The sequence below is a fragment of the Pholcus phalangioides genome, unplaced genomic scaffold, assembly GCF_987345545.1.
Source record: "Pholcus phalangioides strain wild (caught in Gottingen) unplaced genomic scaffold, Ppha-v1.0 ptg000013l_1, whole genome shotgun sequence".
Classification (NCBI taxonomy): Eukaryota; Metazoa; Arthropoda; class Arachnida; order Araneae; family Pholcidae; genus Pholcus; species Pholcus phalangioides.
The window spans coordinates 35216823-35231405 of NW_028301606.1; the positions used below are offsets into that span (position 1 = coordinate 35216823).

At 32.6% G+C, this 14583-nt stretch overlaps 1 protein-coding gene across 4 annotated transcripts in view; it reads right to left on the reverse strand.

The window, feature by feature from the left end:
- LOC149078990 (cell adhesion molecule Dscam1-like) overlaps positions 1 to 14018 on the reverse strand; it is a 134843-nt gene extending 120825 nt beyond the window's left edge. For 3 of the 4 annotated variants that reach the window (XM_089241234.1, XM_089241235.1, XM_089241237.1), the window contains exon 1: positions 13235 to 13377. In XM_089241234.1, coding sequence (XP_089097360.1) covers positions 13235 to 13295 — 61 coding nt within the window. In that variant the 5' untranslated portion in view covers positions 13296 to 13377. Of the gene's footprint in view, positions 1 to 13234 lie in introns of all 4 variants that reach the window. The other variant, XM_089241236.1, reaches the window with a different exon arrangement.
- Between the last annotated feature and the right edge of the window lie 565 nt (positions 14019 to 14583).

Below are 14583 nucleotides of genomic sequence, written 5' to 3' on the forward strand. Positions count from 1 at the left end.
TTCCAATCCTAAATACGTTATATCACTAAATTTTGCCAAAAATTTAAATTTTTCACCCTAAATGAAATTTGCCAATTACTGCAAAGTTTACTAAAGGGTTTGCTAAAAAGCTGCTGAATGAATGAATGAATGAACGCCCCAGAACTTTCCCACTGGACTTATCCATTTGCCGAGATCTCTTCCAGCCCAGCTTCGTGGCAGAGTCTGGAACAGCTAAAGAGCTGCTGCAAATCGCAGTAAAAAATGTATTTTGCGAAAAAAAAATTCATATGATCTTATGACTATATTTCATTAAAAAAAATCGGTAAATTGAGATCTCTAATATTAATCTGTAAAATACGGGTCATCGCCGATTGCCATCAAAAACGTTATCAGAAATGAACGCAATCAACAAATAATCGAAATTCCATAAATATTGAGGACAAAACGCGTTAAACATAAACAATATGGGAGATAACTATTTATATTTTCGTCATAATTATCATAATATAATTTATATTATAAAGACGCTGTCTGTATTCACGACTTAAGTAAATGCTACAAATTTAAATAAGTATCGTCGAAATAATGTGACAAATGTATAAAAAAATCGGAGCATCGAAAAGTACAGGAACGTCCCGTAATACGGAACAGAGGGACAGTCAAATTGTTTCAAACATCTTACTGGTCCTTCTTTACAGAAAGGTTGAGAAACACTGTTTTGTTGTATTTGGGTTCAAGTTCCGAATCCTAGTATGGTCGATACCAGAAACAAATTAAAATATGAAAATAATAATAAGCAAAAAAATAAAAAGAAAGTGTCGAGCCTTAATAAGAGTCAATAGCTTAATTATAAAAAAATGAAACGATAATTGAAGTAAATGTAAAAATCGAACGTTTTTTGGTATGTTATTTAATGGTATCAAAGAAAGGGCGATAAAGTAAAATTTACGACGCTGTTTGTATCATACCGAAAGAAATTCATTCCTGCAAAAATCATGACATTCAGAATTTCAATGATTGGAATTCCATTTTAATACTAAAGGAATTAATACTAAAAGGAAAGGAATTTCGAACCACCTGGAACGATGAAGAGGTCATTTTGACCGCAATATGGGGGGGGGGGAATCAACGCAAATTACTTTTTGTGTGTGTGGGTGCGTGCGTGCATGTGTGTGCGTGGGTGTACCGAAACTTAGTCTTTTTGACATGAGTTTGCATTAAACTATATTATGTACCGTCAAACCGAAAGATACCCAGGCCACATTGCCATATGGCAATATCGGCTTATTGTCCTCACGGACAGGATATATACCTCTGGCAATTTATTTATAAAAAAACATATATTACAATCATAATAAATATAATCATAGTTATGTATAAAATCATATAATTTAAGTATAAAATCATATAATTTAAGTATAAAATCATATAATTTAAATATAAAATCATATAATTTAAATATAAAATCATATAATTTAAATATAAAATCATATAATTTAAATATAAAATCCTAATTCGAATATAAAATCCTAATTCGAATATAAAATCCTAAATCGCATATTAAAATCAATAATAAATCAGATATATAATACATAATCGATTTCATCCTCAATTTAAATCGTTCGGTTCTCACGGCATTATACTGTTCTTGTGCCATCAGTCGGTCTTCTTTATAGTTGATCAATATGTTTTTTCATTGTGAACGGCGAGGTGGTGCAGTTTGTACACTTGTGCTATTGGTTGATATGACGTCTGTGTCTTCATTGTCTTCTATCCATCTAATTATTTTCTTGACTTTATTCACTCTACTTTTGTTTTTTAAACTCTCTCTGGTCCAGAGTGTGACATTTGTAGCAGCGGGCACAGCCATGTGCTTTAGATGTGCAGTTAATTTACATGTTCTCAATTAATAGATGGGAGTGACGATTTCACTACAAAGTGCTACCTCGTTTTGAAGTGGTGAAGGTAATTTGGAAAAGGTCCGTGATTGGTTGTAAAAAATATAAGTTCTCTGTTTCTCTGCGTTGTATGAAACTTTTGGTACATTTTGTGGACACTTCTCCCAGTTTTAGCATCATTCCATCGGGTCTGCCATAGATTATTTCTTTTCTTGCCTTTTGTTTCGCTGTGGATGATAGTAATAAAATTTAAATAAATGTGTGCCCTTGATTGTCACTGCTTTGGCTATTGCGTCTGCTTCTTCGTTTCCCCACTCCCCCACGTGCGCTTTGATTCAAGATATGTGAATCTGAGGGCTTTTATGGACTGTTGTAACAATTATTTTTTTTTGGAATTTCGGACAAAAGGGATTGTTATGACAAACTAATCCCGTGTTTTGTTGCTTTATAAATTGATATGACTACATGAATTTTTGAGCACTTTTAATTCATGGTTCCATTATCACTTCGCAGTCCATTAACAAGGTTTAAAGTATAATATGCTTGAGAAACTGAGGAAGAGATTTCATGTGGGGAATGAAAAAATCGGGCATAGCCACCAATCCTGAGCAATGCGAAATATATACCTAACGCAGCTTTTCAATGGCGGTAACATTATTCACTGAATATATTCATTTTTTTTAAATATCAACGACACTCATTAGTAGAACAATAACATTTCATAACATGTTTAAATTTTTTTTTTTTTGTGTTTTCAATTTTGTGTGTGCATAGTACTCTATTCCTAGATTTTCTCTGCTTACCAACTTTAGATTTATTTTTTGCTCTCCCGGAAGCACGGTATGTGGTAAAATAATGGCTATCCCAGACAGCAGTGCCTGTAAGCTGGGATATTTGCTGGGGGCTTCTCTCTATAGTGAATTTATAGTGTGAAGAAACAAAAAATAATGTCTCAATCGCGGACTGAAGCCATGAGTAAAACCATGAATTATGAAGATTCTTTTCATTCGCTGGACATTGTACCAGCGAATGCAATGCAGTAAAAACTCAGATTCATAGAAACGATAAATTAATTAAACAACGTAGGGCGACCAGCTTGAAATGTGTAAATGTTCACATAGAAAGACTGTTCATTTCAGCATTTTTTTCATTCATATTAGTTGAATATCTCTATAGCGGTCAGAATGACAGCTACCGTCGTTCTATGGAGATTTTCTTTTCACCACTACACTAAGTCTAGAACATAGATCGCTCCGCTCACAAAAGAAGTTCCACATTAAAAACCCGAGTACAATTATAAAAATTTAATATAAAAAAATATGATATCTTTGTGTAAATAAATATTGAAAAATACTACGTCACTGGTTGGATTTTTTTATTTTCAAAAAAAAAGTGTTCGTTACATTCAAAAAGTTTTTAAGAAAATTTGTTGAAAAAATATTTGAAAAAAAATGTTATACACAAACACAGCCTCAGTCAAAAATGGGTCACTGTTATTATTTTTTGTCCTTATATCCCTCTCTTGGGACAGAGTGAGAACCATGTTCTGGTTTGGTGGTGGTGGTCAATGTTATAATCATTTATTGATACCATCTTTTACAGTAAACGTCGACTGTTTACGAAATTAATGTTTCGAAATTTTCAGTAACGTCACTGGGCTTTATGCTTATCCTTATCACAGTACCATTTGAATATTTTTCATAAAATTTAACTTTGCAATGCGACTGGAAAGAAAGTTATAGTCCTTTCAGCTCCGAGCATTTATTTTTCGGAATTTTCAAAATATTTTACATTTTTGGTACTCAAAAAATGGATTAAAAACAAAAATTTCAGCAGAAATCTTTATTTTTTTCAATTTTCCCTTTAAATTTTCCAGATTTTTTTGTGAAAAAATGATTATTTCCATTCAATATTTTCACACAAAATAAGACAGTGTATATTCTTCTTCACAAAAAAATTTTAAGTAATAAATCACACTTTTACTAGAGGCACCATCTCATGAAAGCGATTTTAAAAACTCCCTGAAAGTTCGACATTAAGTGCTGCGTTCTGATGAAACTTCGCAAAGTTCATGTTCTAAATATTTCTATCTCTCAAAACTTGCACAATCCTTTAAGTCAGGGTTTAATTACCTGAGATTAAAAGGAAGAACTATACAGTGAGAAAAAGCAACCCACGCATTTGCGGCACCAGGGTCTGAAAGTGGTAGCAAACCTACAAATAAAAATAATCCAAAGAATGCTACTACTACTCAACCGTACATGCATCTCGTACACATTCCTCTACGGAATTTTTAAGGAATTGGTACACGCCGGAATGTGTGTGTACGTATTGTGAACATAACGTGAAGTTTGTTTGTTTGTTTAATTCTTGTTATGTGCATCGATGCCATCTACTATCAATTTTTATAACAATGAGTGAAGTATAATGAATGAATAAGTACCGTTGTAGGGCTGTTGCTCCCGGTGACGAGACTTTTTTAACGGGAGGATCAGCTCGTATTTGCACATTGAATATGGGAACCATAGAAAGTAAACTTAAGACGACCGTCACTGCAACGACGGTGGAGTTCGAACCCGTTGATTCCGTCGCTATGACCATTCGACCACCACAGCGACTCTAAAGAATACTTTGAAATGATTTTTACACATATTGAATACATTGTTTTATCGTTCTAGTTATTTATGCGGAAATCTGGGATAAAGAAATCAAGCAACTAGCTGATGTGCTTTAGGTAGTCGAAAATATAATCTAATGGAAAAAAAAAAAACTTAAATATATATATTCCTTTTTTTCAACGCTGCAGCATGGTTTAATAAAATCTCTTCTCGGAGATGTTTATACGCTATCATAATTTACGTTATAGGAAAGAGACGAAGTATGGATACCTGTTATTTCTTAAAACTGATCGATAATTTGATTTCCGTGGAACGAAACTGAAAATTTTCTCGACCCCCTTAACTGTTTTCTCTCGGTAATGATACACGATCGAACACTGCCTCAAGATATCGTAAACCCATGAATCGGAATACGCATTAAAACGAACCCGAGTGAACGTTATCCGAATGCCAAAACGTCAGAATTAAAACTTGATAAATCCGATTTTCCAAAAGGGCCATTAACGGTAATACATCATTAAAATTCCGAATCCGTTTCGTTCGGTTATTGCAGTGCTAGAACGCGGTAAATTTCCCGCATGTGTTTCGCTCCCACCCACTCCTAGCTCACTTCCGAGAGATCCACCCACAACTTAATTATTCCAAAAGGAAGACTAATATATATTATGCGAAAATTTTCTGCTTCTCCCACCCCCCCCACTATTTCACTTACCTCCCACCCCCTTTTGCCCCAAATGGAACATCCTTCTACATCCATGCTAATCCCCCCATAATACTGAAGCACCAGAGAACGTAAACGAGCAATTTGCGATAGCAGTTTGCAAGTTTGAAAGTCTCCTGCAGAGTGTGAAACGTGCCGCTTCTGCATACTCGAGATACAAAATGGAGAGGAATTGAAGGTAGACGTGTGTGTGGAGCAAAGAGTGGAGGGCGAACGAAGTTTCTAATTAAAGGGATTTTCTGAGAAAGTGGAGGAGTTGAATGTATGTGCATGTGCGTGTGTGAGCAGAATTTTCACTCCAACTGGTCGAAATTTCCCCCCTCTTCTGGATTAGATGGAGGCTTACAAGACGCCACACACAAATCTTCGGGATTAAAGAGAAAATCCAAGAGAAATAAAGAATTTCGGGCCTGTGTGAGGGGCTATATGTATGTGTACGTACGAGAGCCCATCTTCGGAAATGGAAATCAGAGCTGAAGGAAATGTGGAAATGTTAATTACCTTTTTAAACTTTATTAAAATATTTCACGATTAAATTATGAGAAGAAAGCATGTATGATTAGTTTCCGAATTTTTATATGGATACGTTCTATATCAGACTCTGAGAACGAATATTTATGCTCATATAATGAATATATTGATCTAGTGTGAAACCTCGATATAACGATTCTGCGGAGCTTTATTAAACCAAACGCGCCCCCACGTTAGTATTCCTGAACTTCTAATGTATAGGGGACGTGAGATTCTGTGGACCAAAAGAACGTATCGACGTACAGCAGTGGTTCCCAACCGAGAATGCATGCACCCGAAGGAGTGCGGTAGGGAATTTTTAGGAGTGCGACATGATAAAAAAAAAAAGAAATTACAACGTGTTGACTGATTATTCGGGAAAATTAAAATAATGTTGAAAATTGAATTTTTCAATTCATAAAAAAATATGAATCATACCAATATTTTGATGCCTCATACTCTGACTTCTGCTCAGAGAATTGTGTCATACGAATTTTCGGTTACAAAAGTTTGTTTTCCGATTACCGATCGTACTTGTTTTCCATTTCGGTTCGGGAAAGTATCATTGTTTACTTAAAATATTTTGTGGATTGTTTTACATTGGTATCTCGTATTATTAGCGTGTTGTGCTTAGATTTGATACTGTCGTCAACACACGATTCAGGAAAAACGTCAAAAAATTTAGTCAAGTGTCAAAGAAACATTAATTTACAGTTGTTGTGGCTTGAATCAATAAGTGAATAACTATTCAATGAATATGACATGAATGTCGCTCTCCACTTGTTAATACAAGGTATATAGAAGACTGGATGTTGTGAAGATATTTATTATTTGAGATGTTACTTTTTTAAGGAAGGAAAAAACTCATCTCTGCCTCTACCGGGAGTCGAACCCGGGTCCCTCGATTGCCGGACGAGTGCTCTGACCACTAAGCTACAGAGGAAATAGAGATTTTCCTTCGCTAGAGCGTATATATGCCGAACGGAACCGTGCAATGGACGGTGAAACCAATCAGCTAATAGCTCATGGACGACGAGCCACCAGAGGGCTATATATATGACATGAATGTCGCTCTCCACTTGTTAATACAAGGTATATAGAAGTCTTCTATATACCTTGTATTCAATGAATCCTTTGTTTTATTTTTCAAATCTCAAAATTATCTTAAAAAATAGTAACTTTCTTTTAGTTTCGTTTTTTATATAAATTAATTAAAAAAATGAAGCTAAAATTAAATATTAACCGAGACGAAAAGACATTAAACAATAAGTAGAAAAATCCATAGAAATTAATTATCAGGTAATTAATGTAACCAGTTACAGAGCAAAATACCTGGGTAATTATAACAGACAAAGAACGTATTATCCAAGGGGGTGCGCGAAGGAAAAACGATTAGGAACCACTGATGTAGAGGGATTATCGTTGTGGACTTGAAAGTAGCATTATCATCCTGCGCAATCAAATTTATGCTATTGCTGGCATCTTCCCCACTCAGCGTCATTAGTACAATGATAAAATCCATTTACAAGTATTTATTTGTCGCAAAAATTCCAATTGATAAGTTGATTAATAAAATTCAGTGACCTGTTTCACCCAATAAAGTAATTTCGTGCACAGTACTGTTGTGTGGAATACATAAAGTAGCTTCACAGCAAATTCACTAACACTTTTGGGGGGTACGTTGTGCCAAATACCGATGTTGTTTAAAATCCTCAAAAAAATGAAAAATGATGAGGAATTTGACTATATCGTGAAGTTACATTTGAGTGAAATATAAAAATTGTCGTCTTATCTCTTTTGAAATATCCTCAAAAAATATCGTTACAGAGAGATTTATCCCAGAGAAGGGTATCGTTATATTGAGAGGAGGCTATACTAATATATTACGAGTTAATTATTTAATATATTACTACTTAATACATTATATTCTATATATATATATATATATATTTCTATATATATATTCTATATATATATTCTATATATATATATGTATATATATATACCCAGCTCCCCAAACAACAAAAAATATCGTTGCAGAGGTATTTATCGTTTTCTCGAGTATCGTTGTAGCGACGCGTCAATGTATATAATTTCACTGTGAAATTTCCATATCTTAAAAATATACAGAGGGATTACAATTAAAGTTTCCGTGTACTCTGAGTAATTTTTCTTAAAAACTGCTTATCCGAATACAGCAATATATTTAGGATATCTTAATGAGACCATGGGAGAGAGATTTATGAAATAAAAATGTAAGTTTTCGACCAACTGATAAAAAGTGACGCTTTTATTACATTTTAAATTTTCCCATGGTTCATGTAACGTATATACCATGTTTCAATGGAATGCATCTATCAGAAAGGGCACTATATGGATCTGAGTAGCGTCAGTGTGCTGAAATTGCTCAGACCAATGTAGAACACATCAATATACTGACACACTACTCCAACCTCTATTCCACCCATTCAAGATGACGTATTCTATTGAAACTTGGTATACATGCTATGTGGTCCACGGGGAAGAAAGAAAATTTAATATAAAAGTTACACTTTTTCAGCGGGTGGTCGAAAACTGAACTTTTTTTTTTTTTTTTTTTTCACAGATTTTTCAGGCATGGTCTCATTAGGATATCCTAAAACTTCGGCTGTCTTCGAGAAACAGTTTTTGACGAAAAAGTAAGCAGAGTATACGGGGACTTCAATTATAATTACCCTGTACTTCAAGTTCAAGATATTTTCGTGACAAAGATGAAACTGATAAGTAAGTTATTTTTACTGTCTTTTTTTTACATTACATGATATCGAGCAATTTTGAGAACAATCATAGACACTGAACGCAACAACGTATAAAAAAGTTCCTGTTTGCATTTGTTTTTGAATAGTAGAGTTTCGTTTTTCACACTTATGGTTTGTTATTTTTATTTTTGGCACTTGAAACAAAAGCGGAATGATGAGAACAGAAAATACCAAAAGTATTCGCTAGATAATCCTGCAAAGAGCGCCTAAAATATGCTATTTATGTACTATAGTGAGGGGAGTATATATACTAAACTCCGATATTATTGTCTTCGAGGATTATGAACGTTTTCTTGCGCCTCGCTTAAAGACCCCAAGAATGTTTTGTTTTTGTATTTTTGTAGAATGTGTAGATGTATATTATGTATATGTTCCTGAGAATCTCTTCTTTTGTATAAATAGTTCTGTTTAGCCTAGCTGTATTTTACACAAATTTTTATCATCAATCATTAATATTTTGCCTCAAAAATGTCACTGTTAATACACAAACACCGATGTATGTTCGTATATCGGAATCCCTTTATTTCCTAGGAAGCTAATAAAATTATAGGTGGTAGAAAAAAACTTTCCAGCAACAATAACTGTTTCAAATTAATCACCACTTACATAAAATATCCATTATGTGACAAAAATAGTCAAATGATCCATAAAATTCGTGCTAAGAAAGTTTTAAACAAGATTCAACTAGATTTGAATCCTTCTTGGAAAAAAAGCTTATAACTCGATAGGGTTATATGATCCCTTTCAGATCTTGTGCGCACAAATGTGGGGCTTTGTTGCGTTGTAGATATTCGTATGGTTTTTTTTAAGTGAAATTTCTTTAGTCAGAGAGTGAATTTTTGTGAGAGAAAGGAAATTCGTTACAAAAAGTGAAACGCTTTCTTTTTGCTGAAAACCCGTTCCATAGAATAAGTGATTGTGTGATTAATTTCCAAGAAGCAGATGGGTTGTGGTGGTTGTGAAGGGATGTCACACACAATAAAGATTCGGCCGTGTAAGAAAATAAAGTTTTGGACTGTTCGTGTGTGTGTGTCGGGCAAAGTTTATTACCTTTCCCTACCCCCCATGAATCCGCAAACCCTTTCCTATAGGGTTTGCTGAAGTATGTCTCGCACGCAAGTTTTGTGAACGCAAGTTTTGTGACATCACAGTTCCAGCTCCTAATTGGCCGTACTCTCATAACACAAAATACTTCCAGAGTGGTTCACTTTTCTTTTTTTTCCCTTACTCTTCATCCTGACTTCCACACTAGTTACGTACTGAGTCTTCAATATAATGCAATTTAAATTACAAGTATTGTTGTTATACACTATCAGAATAATCCTACGATTCAATAATTCAACAAGTCAGACAGTGTATCTAATTTTATTATGGTTGTCAGTATAGGTAACATCTTGACCCCCTCCCCCTTATGAACATTTTTCATTTTTCTAATAATTTTTCATAGTAATTTTTTTTTTAATTTCTGTTTCTGCATTAATTTTCTATTTGAAATTTCGGAAGTAACATTTTTTTCTTTTATTCAAAAAATATGTGAAAGCAAATAAAAAAAAGATTTAGGTTGTTGGCTTGATATTGAGATGAAAAGTAGCATTTCGAAATTAGCTTTGAATTTGTATTCGCATTTGAAAAATTCATACTATGCATTTTCTCGCCTTCCCTAGTGAGCTGACAGATTGGAAATACTTTCGTAGTGGAAAACAAAAATGTTTTACGCATTCGATTATTTATTTGTCACACAAAAATGTTTAATATTCATTAAATTTCTGAATATACTTACGTGACTATGTTTATTAAAGTATATATAGCTTATAAATATTTTGTATATCATTTTATAAAATAATGATTTATTCAAAATTTAAATAATAACACAAATGATTTTATGTACAAATAAATTTTGTATGTAAAATTCTTATTTTTTACTCAAACTAATAGCATAGGTTTCTTGGAGTGCTCAAATAAGAGCTTAAATAAATATCAAGACAATGATTTTCGTGTATAAAAAGTTCAACAAAACTAGAACCTTTCGAGACACTATCGAGAAATTATTTTGTTTATATGGTTGAATTTTTAAACACTTTTTTCCCACTGAACTCTGTTCGGCCCCGATATTTCTTCACTGTTAAATGTTTGTGGTGTCAAACTGGTACATTAAAAAATTGTTTTCATGCGTGAGTCTTTTTGAACAAAATATATCAAGGAACGGCTCCATCACATTTTCAGGTGAAAGGAAAGAAAAAAATTGTTATACAGCTGATTTCCAGGTAACACGGTGCTAAAATCACTCATTGGACGACATTCTGATCCGTAACGATGCTTATCCGAAACGTGCTTTGGGAATGAAATTGTTTTACGAATACCTGGATAGCGCTGATGAAACAATTCTCGTTTACAAAAAACTTTTTAATTTATTTATTTTTATAAATTCCTTCTTATTTAAGTAGACTATGTTTAAATTTTTATGGCAATTAATTCATTAAAAGAATCACACATACATCAACTAATCACCTCGTACTATGTAAGCTAGCCGAAACACACGTTTGTGAAATAGTTTGGTAATAAGCGTGTGACTATTCAATGGAACCTACTGTCATTTTCTTAATACGTAATGAATTTCATATGTTTGATAAAAATTATACTTTCTAATATTTTGTTATCAAAATGGTGGCATCAATGTTTCGTGTAAATAGATTTTTTTTAACAAAAAAGCTCATCTCAAATGGGTTTAGTGTACTTTTTAAAAATCGTTAATTGTTTCTGTCGTAAATGTGCATTGAAATCTTGTACGGTACCTATAATGCTTACAAGTGTGAAATTTGTCGAGATGTAAAATACACTTTACTGCATTTCAACATTGGAGATGTATAAAATAAATATGCGAAGAAAATGAAGATTATATTCCGATTTATTTCATTTCTCCTCCTAATTTCAAAACGTTGTTAGGGTGATCTCCTGTTTTATGAAAATTTCTCCTATGAAAGGATCTGTCAATGGTTTTAGTGATAGGCATGAAGTTCTGGTCATATTCAGTATTATCGTAATATAACAGTTCAAATTTACCTGGAATAAATTTAATCTGGTTTTTTTTTTTCAGATCGTTTTTTTTTCTTCTAAAACAAATGCAAAAAATGTTTTATTCAGTTGACAGAATTGAAGTTGAAAGATGGATATAACATTAAAGAAGAAAGATATAGTGTGAGATATATATAAACAGGGAACTCCTTCTTCACGGTTACCCCTCTCTTTTACGGACAAATAATAATTCCCCCTTGTATAATAAAACCATGCATTTCAAACCACTGATTAACGGTCACCCCTCTTTTACTTTTTAAGATAACAATAAAATTATGTCAAGATAACTATAAAATAATAATACTTTATAATATACAATACTTTATAATATATAATACTTTATAATATACAATACTTTATAATATATAATACTTTATAATATGCAATACTTTATAATATATAATACTTTATAATATACAATACTTTATAATATACAATACTTTATAATATATAATACTTTATAATATATAATACTTTATAATATTTAATAATACTTTAATAAATCGAAATTTCACAATGTATTCCATATTCATAAAGAGAAACATATTGATTGACTTTAAGGTGCTCAAAGGTGAAGGTGCTCAAATTTCTTGCATCGTTAACCTCGACATAACGATTCTCTGCACATCAAGGAGCATTACCGATATATAGGGAATACCGTTATATCATACGGGAACATTACCATCTCTTGCCACCAAATTCATGGTGTCTGTTGACTTTTTTTCCGAATTCGCTTTGTTAGTACCATAAAAATCAATCTTATGTGCTTATTCGCCAAGCAAAAATTTTAAATTAGTTGAATGATAAATTTCAGTTAAATGCATTGTTAAAGAGCTTTACTGCATTGCACTTTTGTATCTTACACAGAATGTAGCGATATCAACAACACTTTCGCTTATTACGTGTTACAAAATATCAATACCGTTAATAGTAATAAAACAGGTGACGAAGTTGAAATTTAATTCAAGTCAATTTCAAGCCGACCATCCATGCAAAAATGATGTGTAACTGTTTGAAAATCTGTTTAAAAACTACCATTAAAGAGGAATTTATCGTTATGAAGGATATCGTTTTATCGAGACAAATTTAACATTAGACTATAGGCAATTCCAAATAAGACCTGAAAAAATATCGTTGTAACGGAATTCATCATTGTAGCTAAGTTTCACTGATTAAATTTACGTATATTGAGCAATATTCAAAACTTTTCATTTTTCGCACTCTAAAGCATTTCCATAAAAAACGTTGTCACACGAATGTCACAAAAAATGTTGTGATCAACAAAATGTTGTGTCAAGATTGAATCAAATTTTAGTCGCAAGTGTTTATTACTCATTAGCTGCTCATTTTTATGGTTAGCTTATCCACATTTCATTATTACTGTCGATGTTATTAGATGTTCTAACTAATTTATGGATTCAATAACACACACACATGTCCATTTTTCCCGAAAACTTTCTGCGGAATAGATTTTCCGTCCAGTACGAAAAAAAAATCTGTATAAATTTATACTATTTATAAAGATAGTAAGAAAATGCAAGAAATAAAAGATGTTATTTCATAAAAGATAAAACTAATAAAAAATATTTGTATGTGTGTGTGTGTGTGAATCAATCATTATTTTAAAAAAGTTACCTTCAGCACAGATAATCAAGCTAATGCAGTAGATCAATGCTAGGATGAATTTGTCTTGCATTTTTTGGCATCCAAAAATTAACGGTCACACATATTTCATCACTGGCAATACCAAAAAGTTATCCATAAATATGAAGTTTGAATTGTCCATCAGTCACTAAGTACATTCAGTTGAATTTCACACAAAGTATAATTAAATTACCACTTTTCAGATTTGTATGGATAATGAAAAGTCTATCACTCGTAAAGACACTTGTTTTTTCGCACTCACTTGCAGTAAAATCTTTCGATTAGTTAAAAAGTAATTTCCAAGGATATGGATAATTGGAATTAGTTATAACGTTGGCTCACTGATAATCTTTTCAGTTTTCGAAAATGATATGATTTCACGCGATTGATAAGATAATATAGATAAGTATGAAAACTCAGAAATACTTGTTATACATATCGAGAAATATCTTGCTAAGAATTTTCAGTACGTCCTTTTTTTTTTAAAATGACAGCAATAATTTCTCTGATTTTATATCAGAATAGAAAGTTGCAAACAATTTAGTTCGTAACGTGATTGGTAAATAGTAATTTCTCCATGGTTTTGTAATTGAAAATGCATTATCCTCTGCAAACCATCTGTTGTTTACTCTCGTGCTCGACGCTGCCGGCAACTACTTTTTGAGATATTTATTTTCGTTCTTTTCCTATTTCAAACTTTCCGCTCCAGAAGAAGTTGAAGAGATTCACTTTCTCACTTCCGCGCCCTCGAAAGACAACTTTCCTTCTATACATTGAATAGGAGTAACGTGATTTCACCACACAACATTCTAGTGAATGACGGTGAAGCCGGCATTACGAGAAACGACCGCCAAAAGTAGCCAAATTGTTATTATTTTCTTCCAAAGTGTTCCTATCACCTCATATTTCGTCATACGGAAATTTCATTATCCCTGCTTGGCTAAAAGTGAGAGAGAGCTAAAGAGCATTCCGGCATAAGTTTCTTTTTTATGTACATTCATAGCTATATAGAAAACGTTTATTCTATTTGCTCAGAAAGAAACAAAACGACATATTTCGTCATTACTATATTTATTTTTCTTTCTTATCATCAATTTTTCCCCATTAGGGAAGAATAGGGATAGTTGAGCCACATTTTCTCTTTTCAATTTTTTTTTTAGATTCTCTTAAAAAAATTATGCATAGGCGTAGTATACATAAATTTGACATTCTTTCCTAAAATTTACTGACAAAATATTTAGATTTCAATCATTTTCCTTGTCTCATACAGTTTTATTTATAGCTATACATATACATTGTGGATCAAGTATACCCCAAGGAGGGACACTTTGATCCAGGGT